The sequence below is a fragment of the Python bivittatus genome, unplaced genomic scaffold, assembly GCF_059951505.1.
Source record: "Python bivittatus isolate LINGU-HERP-01145 unplaced genomic scaffold, Pbiv_v1 ctg000080_np1212, whole genome shotgun sequence".
Taxonomy (NCBI): Eukaryota; Metazoa; Chordata; class Lepidosauria; order Squamata; family Pythonidae; genus Python; species Python bivittatus.
This window is the reverse complement of record NW_028277035.1, coordinates 89,965,228-89,984,398: the sequence shown is the minus strand read 5'-3', so window position 1 is coordinate 89,984,398 and position 19,171 is coordinate 89,965,228. Positions and strand designations below refer to the sequence as shown.

The 19,171-nt window shown below is 43.7% G+C and overlaps 1 protein-coding gene across 1 annotated transcript in view; it reads right to left on the bottom strand.

Moving 5' to 3' along the window:
* Positions 1-8,840, bottom strand: part of CLIC1 (CLIC family member 1) — a 34,567-nt gene extending 25,727 nt beyond the window's left edge. Inside the window, exon 1 of the mRNA XM_088134654.1 lies at positions 8,597-8,840. Coding sequence (XP_087990780.1) covers positions 8,597-8,635 — 39 coding nt within the window. The 5' untranslated portion in view covers positions 8,636-8,840. The remainder of the gene's footprint in view (positions 1-8,596) is intronic.
* Positions 8,841-19,171: the final 10,331 nt, after the last annotated feature.

Genomic DNA, 19,171 nt, shown 5'->3' with positions numbered 1-19,171 from the left:
CTGTTTGATGCATTTCTCCTGGACTTGCCTCATGGTAAATATCACGTCTCCTGTACTCCGTTCTGGCCAAAAGCCACACTGTTTTCTTTTAAATTTTATTACAAGTACCTTATCAATTAACAATGTAATGTTTCAAAACCTATTGCATTTGTTGCATTTGATTTAATTTTTTTTTTTTTTTTTTAACTATCAGAGATTAACCAGACTCTCCTCCTACAGTGTTTCCAAGCACTGTGTATATGGGAATGGAGACACTGCAAGTTACAAACGTCTATCGAGAACCACACCCAGATATTTTTTTTCTCAACTACAGATCTCTTAAGTACAGAGATATATAATGCAACATTAATCAGCATGCTCGTAACAAACAATTTGGCTACATGGGGTAAAGTGGCTGATCAGACCGGAAAAGCGATACGCAGCACGGGATATCTGGAGGCCTCCCAAAACTTGGGATTGAGAGATTTCCTACTCTTATGTAGTAAATGCAGATTCCAGTTAGCAAACATGCCTAATTAGTTTTAACAAATAACCAACCTCAACACACCCTGCAATACTGAATGCCAATACTTAATTAAGTACTTAATTAAAGACATACATTTCCAAAAGCGTCACACAAAAACATAATCTCCTCCTGAAAGACAGTCACTTACAATAACAATGTGTTGAAACTACAGTATACACACAACCCACAGAGATGGCCTTGAACTCATCACCACTCCTTTCCAGCTTCTCTTCATCTAAGGAATGCAAATAATTAATACTATTACTGATTTGCATTTACCAGTTGTTAAGAGGGTGCAGAAAATGTATTTTACTTGTTCTCAGCCTTCAGATCTGAGCAAGATTAAGATGCACAATTTTTACATTGGCCCACATACGATAACATTTTAAAGATATTCTACTTTCACTATCTACCAACTTCCTGTCAACAGCACATTCCTAAGAATCTGCTCCTTAATTTTATGATGATTGTATAGCTTAAACCAGCAGTTAATTTCTGAGAAATGTCATCATTTCTCAACATTGCTTTATAGAAGCTTTCCATGAGCAATTAAAATGTTTGCAAACATTGCATGCTATTACACCTCAATCTAATTGCTGGGTGAGACTTAAAACTCTCAGTTTTGAACACAATTTAAACCTGCCACTTCACCACTGGAATGGAATACAGGTAGTCCTCACTTAGCAACCATTCGTTTAGCAACCGTTCAAAGTTATGACAGCGCTAAAAAGTAACTTACAATCAGTCCTCGCACTAACCACCATCACAGTGCCCCTGCAGTCGCGTGATCGCAATCCAGGCGCTTGGCAACCAGCTCTCACTTACAACAGTTGCAGTGTCCCGGGGTCATGTGATTGCCATTTGCGACCTACCCAGCCAGCTTCCAGCAAGCAAAATCAATAGGGAACCGTGCGATTCACTTAACAACTGCATGATTCATTTAACTGCTGCAAAAATGTCATAAAATCAGGTGCAGTTATGTAATGTTTTGCTTAACAACCACCCCTCTTAATGACGAATTTTCCGGTCCCTATTGTGGTCATTAAGCAAGCACTACAGGTAAGCCACAAAACTTTATGTCAAAGTGGAACAGAAATTGGCCCTTATAGCCTACTGTTTAACACCAGGTCAGCAGCTGGTAAGACATCTCTCATCTGGAAGATAAATCTGGATAATATGCTGACCTGGAATGTATCACAGAGACCTAGCTGGAAATTAATCTCTCCCACCATGGTCTGTTCAATTACTCCACTATATACCAAACTCAGTCTGAAAGGCAGGGAAGTATAGTAGTAAAAATTTATAAGAATACCATCCATAAATAGTTTTGAAGGAAGGATGAATGAATGAAACCAGAGAAGGGATGTTCGCAGGATGGGAGTCAAAAAGTCAAGATGACAGTCACAACCATGCGATTGAAGCTTCAGCCCCTGAGGCATGTAAAGAAAGGCCAAGGCTTTGTTCACACAGTTGCAGCTGCCACCTTGACTGGGGGCATGAAGTAGGGAGAAAAGACCATTTTCCTGTGCCAAGGTCTCACATTCACCCACAAATATGCCCAGTGTAATAAGAGCAAAGCTCTCACTGGAACCAGCAGAAGTGGAGGAAAAAAATCTCAAGCCCAAAGGCCAATTCTTGCACCTTTGGCCCCAAGTCCAATGGAAGCTTTCTTTATTTTGCAAATATCAGGTGTGGAAGATACAACAGAGTGATGGCAAAGATTTCACACTGTGGTCTTGACGCAGCTGCAGTCCCCCCCCCCCCCATGACAGACCATTTGTGAAAGAAAAACACAAAAGACAAACTTTCACTCTCAGACAAATGTGGGTTGACCCACAAAAGGTACAAGCTCTGGTTCCTGATATCTCTTCCAACTCTCAGAAACTTTCTGAACACTTATTTGAATATTGTTCAAAATTCAACAGTGCCCTATAGAGCCACATAATTTTTCACTGGTCAGCCCTCTAGGCCAGTGTTTCTCAACCTCAGCAACTTTAAGAGGTGTGGACTTCAGCTCCCAGCATGCTGGCTAGGAAATTCTGGGAGTTGAAGTCCACACCTCTTAAACTTGCTGAGGTTGAGAAACACTGGCCTATGCTATGAACCAAAAGCAGGTGGTGAACAGGAGCTGTGTTCACTTTCTAGATAACCAAATTAATCTTTTATTTTGCTATTGGATCCACTCAAAATTAAGTGCTGCCATACTACAGCATTTAAATGTGGCTCTAAGCAACGATCCCAACACAAGCCACTTTAGAGGCCTGCTTAATTTTAACTATAAAATAGCACCAGGATATATAAAATAAAAAAAAAAACCTGTGCTAAAGCATGGTTGGCTGAGTAACCCACACTTAGCTAGGTTCAGATAATCTGCTACGTTAAAACCAAACAAGCCATTTTATGACTTAATGTGATGGGTAACTATGTTTACAAACAATACTCATTACACAGTAGTGAGCAGCAATGGGAAACTTGTTATCCTCTGCAAATTGTTAGACTGATCCCCTGAGCTATGATACCTGGAGAGTGATAAATTCTGCTCCATGGAACTCTAGTTTAGAAGTCACCTGTCTGCTCCCAGAACTAAATGAAAGCAGCAAAATTGACATGAGCTTTGGGAATTTAAGAAGAAAAAGATTAACTACCCCTATCGCCTTAACCCTCTCCTCCGGGAAGTCAGAGGGCAAATTAGTAAAAGCTGAATAAGAGTCTAGCAGGAAGATATATTATAGATCAGCCTTGGGCAACCCTGTAAATAAAGTACACCAAACTTTCAAACCTAGAAAAGATTTTATCTGCTAAGAAGCAACCTGTGTTTCCACTCTACTAAAGAAGAAGGGAACACCCTTCCTCTAAGAACAGCAGGGAAATATGGTCCTCTTATGCTGATGGAGGACAGATGGAGAATTTGTGTCTCCTCTGTCAGCCAGCAAATTTTCCATAATAGTCATAGCAGAAGGGCCATTCCGTAGTTTTGTTTGTGACTAACATCTCATTTATCTCCCAGTAGGACAGGAACTTATATGGAAACCAAACTAAGTCTCTTAGGATGAATGGAACTCTACTGCTTTCATAAGCTCTTGGTGATCTGCAGAAACCAAATAGTGCGTTAAATGCAACTTTGGCCTTAACCAGATAACATAAGAATAATCCCACCTTAGTCCAGAACTTTGCTTCTCAGAATGGCCAACCAGATGCCTTTGGGGTATTCAAGACCAAGACATAAGCCCTCTTTCACCATTATCTCCAAGAACTGGTATTTGGAGACATACAACCCCCTAACAAGAGGTACCACTGAGTCTTCAAGACCAATAGACTTTGATAGACCTGCCCTCTGTGAATTCATCCAAACCCCTGTAAGAGCTATTCAAGTTAATGATCATCACCATGGCTTGTGGCAACGAATTCCAGAGATTAATTGTGCACTGGGTGGAGAACTGCTTTCTAATCAGCTTTATTTATCCAACTGCTTTGGGAGAGGGAGAAAAAATTCTCCATGCCATGCATGATTTTATAGAATCTGATCATCTTCCTGTTCATCTTTTTTTCTAAGCTAAAGAGTCCCCATTGGGATGAACACTGCAACATGGTCACTGGGGAAAAAAGGATGGGTGGAGTGTTCCAGAGAACAATGTGACTCCATGGAAAGCACGAGCTTTGGATGATAAATGCCCCACTAAAAATTTATAAATATCATTGTTGGGAAAGGAGAAGCCTGGAATAGGGTTCGATCCAATACTAGTCCAAATCTATGTAAGAGAGTTTAGAGATGTTCATGCAACGAGCAGCATACAAGAGGAAAGATGTCCTTATGGAAGCTTTCTGCGCAACACTGGAGCAAACAGCCTTGAGAAGAGGTGGGTTCTCTTCCGCTAGAGATTGGTTTGTATGTAGAAGCTGGAAGATCAGCTATCAGAGATGCTGAAGTTTAACAAATAGCCATTTTTAGACCAAGGGCCACATTCAGCACTGAATAAGGGCCATGCTCAAAAAGTGGATGTGACAAGGAAAGAGAAAGCAGGAACACACCCATTTAAAAAATCTGGTTATAAAATTAATATTTAACATCCAAAGTAAATAGAATTAATATTCTGCCTCTGGCAGGAGGCATCAAGATAACATCAAGATGTTCCAAAGAAGAGAAGAAAAATCTTAGCAGACCAGCCAGTCTCATAAATATAGTCTTTTTTAATATTTGTGAAGTATTGAAAAACAAATGTAACATTGGCACCTTTTTCTACCCTTATTATAACTGCTATGGTCATTTTGGCTTTGTTTGTGTAATACGTAAAGGCGAAAGAAATCCGGTGGCCACAGAGTGAGAGAGGAAATTCCATCTAGAACTTTATGATTCAACCCAGACAAAACTAAACAGCTGCCCGTGACAAGCCTCTAACAGAAGGGTAACAATTTGAGCCCAGTTCATAACCCCTGAAAGCGAGCACCACAATCTTCTGCAACTACTTTTATGTTTGAGGATCACCATTTTAACTGGAGCGGACCAAGCCCCTCCCCCATTTTTTAATGTAAAGAAACATGTACATTTGCACGATAGGACCCTTGAATAGTTGACAGACCACGGAAGTCCCCCAGCAAAACAAAATCAAGGCTTCAGGATTCTTCAGAATTGTCACACAGGGCCTGAAACATCTATGATAAAGGGGGAGGAGAGACCACTGCTGCCCCATATGATCATGTGGTTTGCATACGGGGAGAACTACGATCAAAATGTACTGAAAGCAATCGTGATTGGTAGCCAATGAGGAAATGTTAAAGTGGAAATGCCCAAATCAGCCTTTGCACAAAGTACCATGACTTTCCCCACACCGATGGCAGGAGGGGGCATACGTCACTGTCACTTTCTGCTCTGCCCGTTTCACCCTTCCAGGGCTGAAAAGAAGCAGTCCTGAAATAGATACATTTCACAAGTGCTCCTCCCAAGGACAAAGTCCTTTGGCCTTTAAATACAGACAAGAACTCGGAAGAGGGGATAAATTAAAACAGGCCACAGGTTCTCCAGGCCACATTTCCCTCGGGCTGAGAGGACGTTCCCAATTTACATTCTGCAAGATTGCTTCAAGCCTGTTGCCCGCTCCCCCTTATGCATTAGCAAGGCCGCTTGGAAAGCTGGAGGAAGCAAGTTTGAAAAACAGTCCTCAAAGCTTGCAAGAAAATAGGGTAAGGAGGGATGACAGATAGACGTAAGGACAAAGGATGGAGAGTTGCTACAACTCCTTCTGGTGAGTTGGCCATCCAAGGGGGTGTGCGGCACTGCAGAAGACCTTGCAGTTTTCATGCAAAGACCTCCAATTCACTTTCTAGTACCTTCCACTAAAAGTAGTCTCAGGGAAAGAGTCCTGACTGAGATCCTAGAAATCTTCCAACAAAGGGAAAGACTTCACACAATGCACTAAGCTATGATTTAGTCAGTCACGGATTGCTTATTCACTCAGTTTATATGCCACCAAATCTAAGAGGCCCACAGCACTGGCTTACTGAGTAACTTCCCACTGTACGTTACCAAAGCCACAAACCATGGTTTCCAAACCACAAAGGTTGGATTCACACAATGCACCAAGTCAAAATTAAATTAATCACATTACGGCTGAGCACAAGTAGACCAATCCATGCTAGACAGATGAATGATCCTGATTTTGTCTGATATAGTGGCATAAATCCAAAGCACAAGACCCCAAGCTTCAGAGAACTTACTGCAAGCCACTAACAAAACTTCTGCTTTTGTCCAAAGATCCTACAACCTTCTCCATCTTGTACCACCTATGGGCTAGCAAAAGTATAGAACCAATACATTAGCCACCAGAAGAAACGTGGCATGGTGTGACATCTTTCTCAATGGACCCAGATTTGGTTCTCAACTTTTGGAAGAATGCAAAGACCAAGCTGGATCAGAAATGTAGAAGTTCTTTCTGCCGTGGTCTTTCCCAGGCTCAAATTTTTAAAACTTTTTGAAGGAGCCCATCCTGAAGGAGCAAAGATGACTGCCTGAAATAGCAGGTAGGTGGTCTGGAAGTCCTCTTTGATCCTCACGTCTCTGGGTATTCAAGTGCCAGAGTTATGTTTAGTATATTAGTTGTGACCATTCAAAATCAGCCAGGTTCACATACAACTAAATTATGGCTGAGCACTTTCCAGGGGGCTACCTCTGGAGTTTGTCTGAATAGTGCAAAATGTGGCAGCTGTTAACTGGAATAATACTAGGATTACACTGTGGTGCTGACACAGTGTTTTAATCTGCCAATGATTTTATTATTCAGATATTTATTTTTTAATTGTGCTTTAAGTGTATTTGTTAATCATGTATTTATTTAGGTAACCAGAAACTCTGAGGATCCTTGTCAGACAAGGGTAAAAATCTTTCAAAAGCACATTCAGAAAAGTTTGAAAGACTGAAGAGAACCTAGCTTTAGAAAGACCCAGGCATTTTTTAAAACGTCCTTCCTTCAAAACTTTCTTAAATACACTACTAGTAGTCCATACAGTAGTTTAAAAGACAAGAGCCCCAGCACCTGGATTGAGATGGACAGCTATAGAAATTGCATAAATAAAACACACCCACAAACACACCCACACCAAAGCAACATTCAAAGATGGGAGAGAATTATTTTAAATTCTCCTTTCTTAGTTCATCAGTTTTGTACCTCAAGAGGAGGGGAGTGAAAGAGGAGAGACAGAAAAAATGTCAAGACTTGAGAGATGATTCATTTAGACTTAAAACTTCTCGTAAATTGATAGTAAAACAGAAATGCAGGAGGCCAAGTTGGCTGCCTGCCAAGCCTTGAATTCGGCCTCCAGAATCCAAGTTGCCAATAATTATTTGGCAGAAGGAAATTATTAAAAACAAAGGGAAAATTTGTCTTAACTGCATTCCATTTATTTAAGTTTAGTGAAGTTTAAAATAAAGTTGAAATTTTGTCTAGTCCACACCATTTTTTGTCCCACTTTCTGGAGGGCAGTCTCTACCGCCTCCCCCCACCCCAAGCTCAGTCTCCAGAAGTTGTTTTAACAGGCCACAATGAGTCTTGCTGAACCCTAAAACCTAACTCTTTTTATTCCAATAAAGAGAGTTATGATAAACTCAACACAATCAGATCCAGATCCAGTGAGCAAATGTCAAAACTGCATCCCCCGGTTTAGGAGGGATACATTGGATTACAATCCCATCAGTCTCCATCAAGACAATTAGAGCTGTAGTCTACCACATCTGGAAGGCATCTTTGGGGGGAAAGCTGAAATAGGGATTTAGGAGGAGAATTAAAAAATCGCTATTCGCTTTCCAAAACTAAGCTCTCAACTGAGCTAGCTGTTTGAAACAGCGACCGCTGATAGTCCAAGCGAGCTAAAAGAGGGGTTTTCATCCTCTGCAAGAAAAGTAGTGGCGTGCAGGAGTTGGAGGGCCCGATCTGGAGAAGCCACACGCGTCTTTGTTCCACTTTGCCGCCTGCCTTTCCGAAATCCTGCACACCTCAGACGCTGAACGCTCGTGCAGACCGACAGATCGGAAGTGGAGCAAAGGAGCCTCGGGTCGAATTCCGACCGGATCACGCTGAGCGAAGGACCCTCGAGCTGAGGGCAATGGGCGAGTCCTTCCCCCGGGCACCCCGTCCCTTTGGCTTCCGATCGACCCCCCCCCCCCCGCAGCCAGATTGCAGTCTAACGCATCGCAAGCAAGCAAAGCTTCGCAGAAGTCTGCTAAAGCGACTTTAAAAACAACACACCCACACCCCCAAAAAGCCCCACGCGCTGCTTTTCTCCCTTTCGGTTTTTTGCTCTCCTTCGCTCAAGCCAGGGAGGAAGTGGGCGCGAGGGGAGAGAGAACCGCGAGGCAAGGTTTTCCGTTTTTCTCCCCCAAGACAGAGCGCGCTAATCGTTTTTCTGAAGGAAACGGGAGGGCGAGAGCGCCAGTGAAACGCGCGCTGGGGAGAGGCTCCCTTCCTCTTTTCGAGCTTCCACGTCCTGCGATCCCTTCGCAGGAAGGGAGCAGCCCGCTCGCCCTCCCCCAATAAAGCGGGCAGGCAGAGCCAAGACGGCCCGGGAGCCCGACGCGCCCGCCCCACCTCCCCGCCCGCTTACCTTGACGAACAGCTCGACCTGCGGCTTCTCTTCAGCCATGGCTGAGGAGGCTTCGCCAGACGTCGCGGGGTCTCGGAGAGCGGCGAGGGACGCTTGCGGGGGACCCGAGGGAGGGCGGGGGCCTGGAGCAGCACCGAGGAGGCGACTCTCGCAACTTCGACTCAACTTCCCTCCGCTACTCCGGCCACGCCCAGGAACTGAGCCGAGCGAGCCCGCGGGCTCTGGCTCCGCGCCCGAGGAGGACGCCCGCGCAGGCCGGGTCTGCGAGGGCTGGAGGCTGAGCCGCGGCGCCTCGGCCCGAGCCCCTCCGCTCGCAGGCGCGTCCAGACACCGCCGGGCGCTCCCCTTTTTTGTTTCGGCTTTTCTTGGAGCGCCACGAGAAAGTGGCGGGGAGGGGGCGAAGCGGCTCGTCGTAGGCCTCTTGGGGGGCCTCCGAGGACCGGGGCGGAGGACGCGCCGCTGTCTCTTGGGTCCCAGGATGCTGCATCCGGTCAAACAGGTTTCTCAAGTTCTGGTGACAAGACTCAAACCTGCCCCACCTGTTTGCCCCGGGGTGGTGATGAATACGCCCTTTATGAGCGGAGAGCAGAGGATCTGTTTCCAATTACGGAGGGGGCCACGGAGAGACCCCCCTCGAGGTTTATACAGCTCAGGTTCAAAGGATCGGTGGTTCAGGGTCAATCGAAGCCATTGGGCCATTTCACCTGGTACACAGGCCTAGAAACTTGGTTTTTCTCCAGATCCGTGGACAGATCCTATGGCCCACAGCCGGTCCCGAGTCTGAGGTTGCACCTGTTTAGAAAACCTTGTAGCTGTCCTACTGTAATTGCCATTAACCGTTTTAGCAGTCTGCTTTGAAAACAAGACATGTTCACCTCTATCTGTGTGAGACGATTTTGCAATGATCTGTATCAGATGGCAAGGTGGTGTTTTCCCCAATACCCCCCCCAGAGGAACTTGAGTTGATACTAAACTTAGAATACAACAAGGTGTTATTTCTTTGTGAACATATAGCCCAGTTTACAGAATCCAGTTTGACCAATTGTTGCACTGTCACAGAGGACCTACTTCTGAATGGTTAGCCAGTCCCCAGTTAAATGAAACATTAACCTTCAGACGCCATCTACTTCCTACTCTTAAAAATGCTATGCACCATAAAGAGCGTGCATGTTGATTTATTAACTTTCTGTGGTATCTAGCTAGGTTTTCTACTGATTTCCTGACTTTTATTCTAATTTTCCTTTTCTCCCACCCACCTTTTGCGGGGGGGGGCTGTCTCCTATCATTCTATTTCATTCCATCATCATCATCATTGTTAAAGTTGTTATGACTTCAGCCTGTCAGCAGAACATAAACGGAGAGAATAAACATACAGTTGTTTTTAGCAGAGACAAGATAAGAAAGCGCAAACAGAAGGAAATCCAAGGCTTGGGTTCAAAGAAGATAGGGCTTCAAAAATGTGCAGGATTTGAAGTATGGCTGGGTAGAAATGCTGTATCAACTTTCTCTCCTGCTCAGAGGCTATCATCAGTTGGTTATGAAGCTGTACCAGTAATACAATAAAGATTTAGATCCTAGATGGGTTTATTTAAGAGAGTCTCTGGGAAGTTAGTTCCTGGTTGGTGTCAGTGTGGAACAGCCCTACCAAAACATTATTATGATATTTGTGTATTTGTAGGAAGGGAGAGGTTATGTACTGCAAGAATATATATCCGAGTGCAAAACACCTTACATAGCCTTCTCCAAACTGTGGCTCATGTTATTGTTGGACTATAACTCCCATCTCCCAGTCAAAGGATGCGGCGAGAGATGACAGAATTTTAAACTCAGGACATTAAGCCAACGATGGCTGGTGTGGTATCTGATTTCTTGCCAGAAAGAAAATCAGAAGCAAGTCTGGCTTCACCTAGATCCTGATTTTTGGTCATATCATTTCACAATCTGCTAGAATCTTAAAAAGTAGCTTTGCACAGACAGCAAGGTTCCTTTGTTAGCTCAACCACCATGGGCTGGGTTCTCACAACAGGCTAAACCAAACACAAACAAGCCATGATGATGGCACAGGTGTATCATGACATCATTGCACAAATAGCACAAATTATATAATTACGTCACTTCCCCCACTCCCATCCACGTGCACATTGCATAAAGTAAGTTGAAGTCAACTTTAGACTTAAGGAAGACTTACATTCCAGCTCCACCCAGCCATATGAGCTTGCTACAAGTAATTCCAAGCCAACATTTTTCTTTTAGTCCAGCTTTCCCCAGTTTAACATTCCTACAACTTTCACCCTCCATAGCCAATACAGGCCTATGTTCGCTTGGATGAAATGTGTTTTCACCTGAAATATCCAGCAAGTCTATTTTACAGGTTGTGATGAGGACCGAAAGGAGGACGCTGTGTATACCACCCCAAGCTCCTTGAAGGAAGAACAAGATTAAAACGTAACAAATAATTGTGTTTCTTCAAGGCCAACCAACCATCTTGGGAGTCTTAGGATATAGTGTATCACTGCTGGGTTTGTGAACAAATTTAATTGTTTTCTCGTCTGCCTGTAGCAACTTTGGAATTAAAGTTCTTATAGGGCACGCTAGGACAATTCCCAGGACCCTCACCTACCTAGAGTCCCCAGGATTTGGGGTGAATGGGGACTGTGATGATTCTACTACTGGCAATGGATATATTTTGTTAACAGCAAATAACCTGGGAAAAGACCTTTATCAAGATACAGAGATAGCAGGCTGTTGGATAAACACTGTGAGGAAGGACAGGCAAACCTCTGATTATTTCCAGAGTGATAGCTGTGCTAATCAGTTTCAGCAAACACACACACACAAACCAATAGCCTTGTAGCAACTTAAGGATTACACACATGGTATTTTGTGTGGCAAAACATTTTGTGGGTTGAACTTCATTTCAATCCAAGAAAGTTTAAACCATAAGGTGTTTGGCCTCCTAATGACATCACTGCCCACAGAATTTGAAGGTCTACCTGTTCATGCTCCAAGGTGAGATCTGCCATCGTTTCTCAACAGTGACCCACAACAACCTGGACAGGACAGACAAAGTGATCAATGGCCACAAGGCTATCACTTGCAATGGCAGTATGCCAACCCAGTGGGGGACATTTCAGTTCTCTACAACATTTTGTCACTTTCAAGATGGGAACATGGAGCAAAGGAATCCAAAGGCTAGGTTTGTCACAACTACTGAGTGGGGATCCATCAGGAGAATAATTATCATTTTGTAGGGACTCATGACGATGATACCCCATCAAATCATGAACCATGATTAATCTCTACTACATCTGTTAACTCCCTTTAGTTGGGCTGCTCAGGCTTCAGAAATTATTTGGAAGAAGTGCTCTGGACCTCACCTCATTGCAGTCCTCCACACACACACCCCATACGCTTCATTCAAGTAACTTGATTTTTTTTAGGATTTCTGCCCCAGTCTGGGGGGAAAAAAAAGTGATATTACTTTAAGAAATCTACTCATTAAGATTAATGCAACTATTAAAGAAGTCAGGCTTCTTGAATGAAGAGCTGAAAAGGTCTGTGACCACATGAGGTCCAATGCTTCTGAATCCTATTATTCAATTCTGGAAATTCTGAATAATATATCACTGCTGATTGGTTAATGCTCAACATTTAGAGTGAGTCTGCTTCCTACCTCTTTACTCATCTGTTTCCTTTTCTCCTGTCTGCTATCCTTCAACAACCATTAAGCGTAGTTAATTGTCTTCTCAGAAAGGCTAAATTCAATGCTATTGATAAAATGGACTGTAGTTTAACAAAAGCTTATAAAATAGTGTATTTGTTAGGCTTTAAGAGAGGATATAAGATTCTATGCTATCTTACTGCAAAAGGCTTAATCCTCTAGGAAAAATGTGTTGTTCTTGCTACTGACCTCTGAATGCAGCATGTGTGCTATGATAGGAAGAGGCCTGTTTTGACGCAAGGGGCCACCAAAAATTTGGAGGGCCTGGGGGGTTCGGACAGAAAAGCTGCCATGGGAGATGTTTTGGTTTATAATGGCAGTCTTAGAGTTGCCATTTGTCAGGAAGCCAACTAGCCCTTCAGAATGCTAGTTTGTGGAACCCAAAGACAATCCTTGAAATTAAACTGCCAATACTATACTTCCTAATTTTATTTTATTAAAAGAAAACTTTTAAAGCTGACATGGGTCATCCAGTCTGTATAGACCAAGGGAAGTGGCACGTTTATAAATGCCAGTGTTCCTCCAGCCATCTACTCATATGCTACACCATAAATCATTTGTATAAATACATTTGTAATGTTTTTCCCACACAAGATATGTCAATTTGACTTTCACCTCATACAGTCAGGAAGTTTTTCTTGGTATCTACACCTACTTCCTTGTAGCATTAACTCGCTGGTTCTGGTCCTGCCCTCTGGGAAACAGAATAGCCCCACTCCCTTTTCTGTAAACCAAGACTGTTGCCATATATCCCCTGTTATCTTTACTGTAGGTCACTGTGTCCTTTAACCATTGCTCATAGGTATTGGTTTCCAGACCCCTTCCTATCTTGGTGGCCTTCTTCTGACCTCACCCCAGTTTGTCATTGTCCTTGTTGAACTGAGGTGCCCAGAACTGGACACAGTACTCCACATGGGGGATTGACCAGCTCAGAGTAGTGTAGAACAGGGTTCCTCAACCTTGGCAACTTTAAGACGGGTGGACTTCAACTCCCAGAATTCCCCAGCCAGCAAGGCTGGCTGGGGAATTCTGGGAGCTGAAGTCCACCCGTCTTAAAGTTGCCAAGGTTGAGGAACCCTGATGTAGAACAATTATTTCCTGTGATCTGGTCTTGATGCTCTTGTTAATGTCCCATAAAGTCCAGATCATGGGAAGTAATTATTCTACTTTATTCTTGTGACTGGCAGAAGTAGCATGGATGGAACTATGACTCCCTAAGACCAGGGTGGAAACAAGCAAATTGCTTTTTCCAGTTACTGTCTTTCTTCTGACTTTCTTTCCTGTGTGCGTTCTCACCATTCATTTTTCCCTTTAGGATACACTCAAGCCTGGAATCAGGGCCTTTTGTGACTTTGGAGAAACTGGGGCAAAATGTTCATTTTAGCCCCCATTACTATATTTTACTGGTAATGTGTTTTTTTTCCCCCGCTTTGCTTTTTATCCATTGAAATCCATAGCCCGGTAAGCAGAAATCTGTGGGGAGAATACAAAAGATTGAAATAACTTTTGGGATTATAGTTTAACTGCTTTGTTTTATTGTTCTGAAAGGAAAATATTGATCCATCTGATTATTTCAAACACTGACTCATATTTTGGACGGGGCCTTCTCCATCCCTGGGGTGTGAAGCAGGTAACTCCTGTGAGTGTGTTTGTGTCCACGTCAGTCTTGATTTCTGCTGACTACAAGGACAAGTCCCTGCAGTTGTTTTAGCAACATTTTTCAAAAGTGATTTGCTATTGATTTCTTGCTACAGAAAGAAGAAAGAAAGGAGTGACTGGTTCAAAGTCACCCAGCTGGCTTCGTGCCTAAGGCGGGGCCAGAACTCACGTTTTCCCATTTTCTAGCTGATGCATTTAACCGCTACACCAAACAGGTTCCAATTCACTCCTTACCACTCCTAAAATGGCTCTCCCACAGCTTATATAAGCTAGTCTGGTGTAGTGGTTAAGGCACCAAGCTAGAAACCGAGAGACCAACCCTGAGTTCCAGTCCCCCTTAGGCACAAAGTCAGCTGGGTGACATTGGGCCAGCCTCTCTCTCTCCACCCTAGGAAGGTGACAATGGCAAACCACTTCCAAAATCTTGCCAAGAAACTGCAGGGACTAGTCCAGCCAACTGCAGGGAGTCAACACTGATGCAACCCCCCCCCCCCCCACAGAAGATATAGGGACAACTGAGAATGCTGATGAACATGTACGAATTGCATTTTCCTCCTTCTAGAGTTAGCCTTCCTCCACATACTAAATTGGAGGCAGATTAGAATGGTGCTTTAAAAGTTAACCAACCAGGTAGATTTATTGGGCTAGTAAAACATATTATGGTCACATAAAATTAGGTTTATATATTTGTTATATTAGGTCCCGTAAAAAGAAGAAGGAAAAAAGCTTCAGACTCCAGCAGGTTCTGCTCTCAGTTAAACAACCCTCTTGTTGCCCTGATTGAAGTCAGAAACTCTCAGAAAGAGCCGGGCGTGGACAAGGAACACAAAACAGCCTCTATGTCTTCTGATGAATGGAAGACTCATGGCCAGAAGCCACAACCTTTTTAAAACAACCCATCATTCATTCCTGGGCTTTTGCGGGAGAAAGGGAAAACGTGGAGCGGAAGAGCAAAAAATAACCAAGAAACCCCACGCCCTCCCGCAAGAAGTAGTGAGCGTGGCGCTGCTTTCTTGAAACATCCTAGGGCTGCCAGTATCACACTAGGAGGCACTGGTGCACAGAAAGCAGGGCTGGAAGAAAACAATCCAGACTGGGTTTTCCAAGTAGCTGAGAGCGGTCCTTCTAGCCCCCTCCCTCATGGCATTGTTTACTCTTTGGGAATAGAAAAATGTTTGGTTCCTATGGTTGGAACCAAGGGAAAGTTGGGAGGGGGGAAGGAGGGCGAACACCAGTGGGGATTGGAGGGCGCCACCAGGGAATCCCTTTCGGGGGTCCTGTTCTGTCCCTCCATCCTCTTCTCGTTCTTTGAACCTTGTCTAGGTTGCCTTGTTTAACAGGATGCCATGCGGTTTCCTTTCTCACATGAAGCCCTCATCCTCTTTCCTTAAAGAGCCCCCCATACACACACACTTCCCCACAGTATCCTCAGCTGAGAAAGCATAATATAGACATCTGGAGAGGATGTAATACAGGTAGACCTCGCTTAATGAGCACCCTATTTAGTGACCATTCGAAGTTATGACAGAGCTGAAAAAAAGTAACTTTACATCCAGTCCTCGTACTTATGACTGTTGCAGTGTCCCATCATCACATGATCGCCATTTGCAACCTTCACAGCCGGCTTCTGACAAGCAGAGTCAATGGACAAGCCGGCAGTAAAATTGCAAGTCACAGCCGTGTGATGTTTCGCTTAGTGACAGAGTTGCTCGTCCCAATTGTGGTCACTAAGCGAGGACTACTTGTATTATGGGCAAAGTGAGTAGATTAGGCTCCTCTAAGTTTGAAGTCCACCCTTCATTAACCATGTTACATTAAACAAGCCATATCATCTGGACCGGAAGGCACCAAATTGGGGAAGGTTGGGTTCAAGCATGGGCTAAAGATGTGCGTGTGAGCAGTCTAGTTTAGTTCTGTTTCTGTAGTGCAGGGAACACTCAAATTAGGATGTTTGCCTTCCCATCAAAAGATCTTTATGAGTGGCCAGGCCCCTGTAGGCATCTATTTTACAAATAGGCAAGTCTCCTAAGGCAGCCATTTTGTGAGTGCACCTGCAGGTGTATCTGCAAGTCAAAGATGGCGGCCATGACAGTGCAATCCAAACTCTGCCTTTTTATGTGCTTGACTTTTAGGCCATGCCCTGCAGATGCCCACATACTACACATTTTCAACGGTCCACATTTGCCTCAGCCCAGAAACATTGTTCATCCCTGCTTTATAGCTTAATAAATCTACTGTGCATTGTACATGCATTATGTGCAGCACAACATACATTAAAAAGAGTTGGGGCTTTAATCACATAGTCCCAATGGCCATCTTTACTTTTTTGACAACCCATTAGGTTGTCCCTGGCTTGTACTGTTATAATGCACAGTTTGGAGTGCAATTAAAGGATTCTGAACTTTAGAGAGTTGTAGTCCAGTGTTTCTCAACCTTGGCAGCTTGAAGATGTGTGGACTTCAACTCCCAGAATTCCCCAGCAAGCATGGCTGGCTGGGGAATTCTGGGAGTTGAAGTCCACACATCTTCAAGCTGCCAAGGTTGAGAAACACTGTCCTACAGAATAGTCATGTTTCTATTCTGGACACAACTATTGTCTTAAGACTGAAACATTTACACCCACTCTACACTGTATCTGATCAGTCTTGAACAGGATGACAAGCTACACAAAATGAGGAAATGGAAGTATTTGTAACAATGTTACTCCAAGTGCTCATAAACTAGATGCTTTAAAGCAAAAAGATATGGGGATCCTTCCCACTTCCTACCTGCTCCTGAAAATCACAAGCATAGTCAGTTCTACAAAGGCTGTGACTACACAGTATTGTTGGATTGATCATGTACTACCAAGGCAACATTGAGTCTTAGAAACCACAGATAGATTTTCTCCTAGAGGCGCTGTCCCCAACTTGGTCTTTCAGGTCTTCCAATAATGCGCCCATGGCCGCTGTAACGGAGTCCATCCCCCTTGCTGCTGGTCATCCTTGTCTTCTCTTTCTTTCCACCTTTCCCAGCATCAGAGCTTTCTCCAGAGAGGTACAGTAGGTCTCCGCATGTCCAAAATAGGGCACTGTGTGCCTGGTCATTTGTACTTCAAGTAAGAACTCTGGGTTGATTTGATTTCTTGGCTGTCCATGGTATCCTCAGAAGTCTTCTTCAACACCAAAGTGTCAATACTCTTCTGCTTTTTCAAAGTCCAACTTTTGCTTCCATAAAGTGTTAGAGAGAAAACCATTGCTTGCACCATTCTAATCTTTGGAGGTATAGACATATCCCAGCATCTCAATACCTTTTCCAAGGTCTTCATTGCTGCTCTACCAGTTGCTAGTCTGTGGCGTATTTCTTGAATTCTGGTTCCTTTCAGGACCCTTCTGGATCCTAAAAGGCAAAAATTATCCACCACTTCCATATCTTTGTTGTCAATTCTAAGGCTATTATCATTAGTTTAATCTTCTACTACAGACTATACTCAGCCACTTATCAGGCAATCAACCTCGCATGTTGCTTAATCCCAATTCATTTGACTGTGGTTCAGGGTGCTGGGTGAACCAAAACATTGGGTTAATTGAGTTAAGGTAAATGTACAAGTGGAATCCCAGACTGATAAAGATCCAGGAGACACTTATGTAAACAGTGATCTGTCTTCTTGGTGAATCATAAGACAATTAGAAAATCAGAAAGTCTCCACCCTAACCTACATTGAGATATATTGGCACTAAACAGAAAATAATCCTATTGCTGGAATTCTTGTAGCTACGTCCCATTCATCTCAATACATCTTGATAAAGAGAATTGTGTGAGAATTATACAAAGAGCCCAACAGGAAGCCAATTGTATAAATGTGGCCAAGAAATGAATGGCTATGGATTTGGGGGTTGGTTCTGGAGGGAAAAGGAGTTGAAGGGAAAGTGACGGCAAGAGGCCACAGTGAAGTCACAATGATGTTGCCTGCCTCATGATGTCATGACTCAAAAGATGGACTTACATCCCTATCGTGTATTGCCTCCAATATTGCTTCATACCCTTAAGAGTTCATTTCACACTGAGGAATGCTGGAGGCCCTCCATAAATGATTATCTTGGCCATCTCTCTCCCTGTTCTGGGAAAAATTTATAAAGGTTTTCTTTCCCCCACATTTCTGAGTGCTATTCCACAGTTGCTATCATTTCGGCCACCTACTCTCCCCCCACATCGTCCCCCATCAAGCAAAGATGAAAAGACCACCATAGTAGAACAGAGACAGAACACAGCCTGGATGGAGGAGTCCAAACCGAGTTACACATTTGAAAAATAGCGGGCAATATGGGTGAGACCCATGAATGTTTGTCATAATGAGCACGTCTCTTTCCTCTGAAGGCTGTATTTGCTTATTTATTTTAACAATGTAACAAAAGCCTTCTGCTTTTCAGCCCTTGAAACAGCTGGCAGGAAACATCTGCAACCTAGATCCCTCCAGATGTGCTGGGCTGTAATGTCCACAGCAGATAAGATCATCCAGTCAGGCAAAGCTGTTGCCCATATAAAGCTCAGGAAAACCAACCCAGCTTGAGCAGGCAGGGCCTAAAATAACATGACTGTCTGCCAAACCAGAAGAGGTCCTGCGAACGCAGGAGCACCAGGAAAAGAAACTTTTGAGAGCTGAAGCAGATCTCAAAGACAAGGCGGTCCTTTGGGTTCCAAACCATAAAAGGCTATAATAGTTATCACAAGCCCCTTGAACACAAAGTCAGACTCCATAGCTCTTTCAAGAAGGAAGTCATGTGCTTCCTCTGAGTGGCCCCTCTTAACAGCTTGATGAGTGTGCTCCAGACCAGAGGCTGTTTTCCAAAGCAGATCGCTGTAATTCTCTGGCTGCAAATCTCCAGCAAGGAGACCAGGCCTTTAGGGAGGGAACCCGCAAGTTGGTTGTACAATGTGTGAGATTCTGACGCATTCTCCCACAATCATCTTTGTATTGAATGGTTATCTAAGACTGTTTTAATGGTTGGTTTTATTGTACGCCACCCAGAGTTACATGAGATGAGTGGCTATGTAAATTTGATAAATAAATACATAAATAAATGGGAATGGTTAGGTCACCAGCTTGAGTTAAGACAAAGATGATAGCTGGGTTTGCAGATCCAGCTAAGCTATGGCTTAAAAATGTAAAGGCACACTTAAGTTGAACTTGGCTCCAGATGACGCCATGGATATAC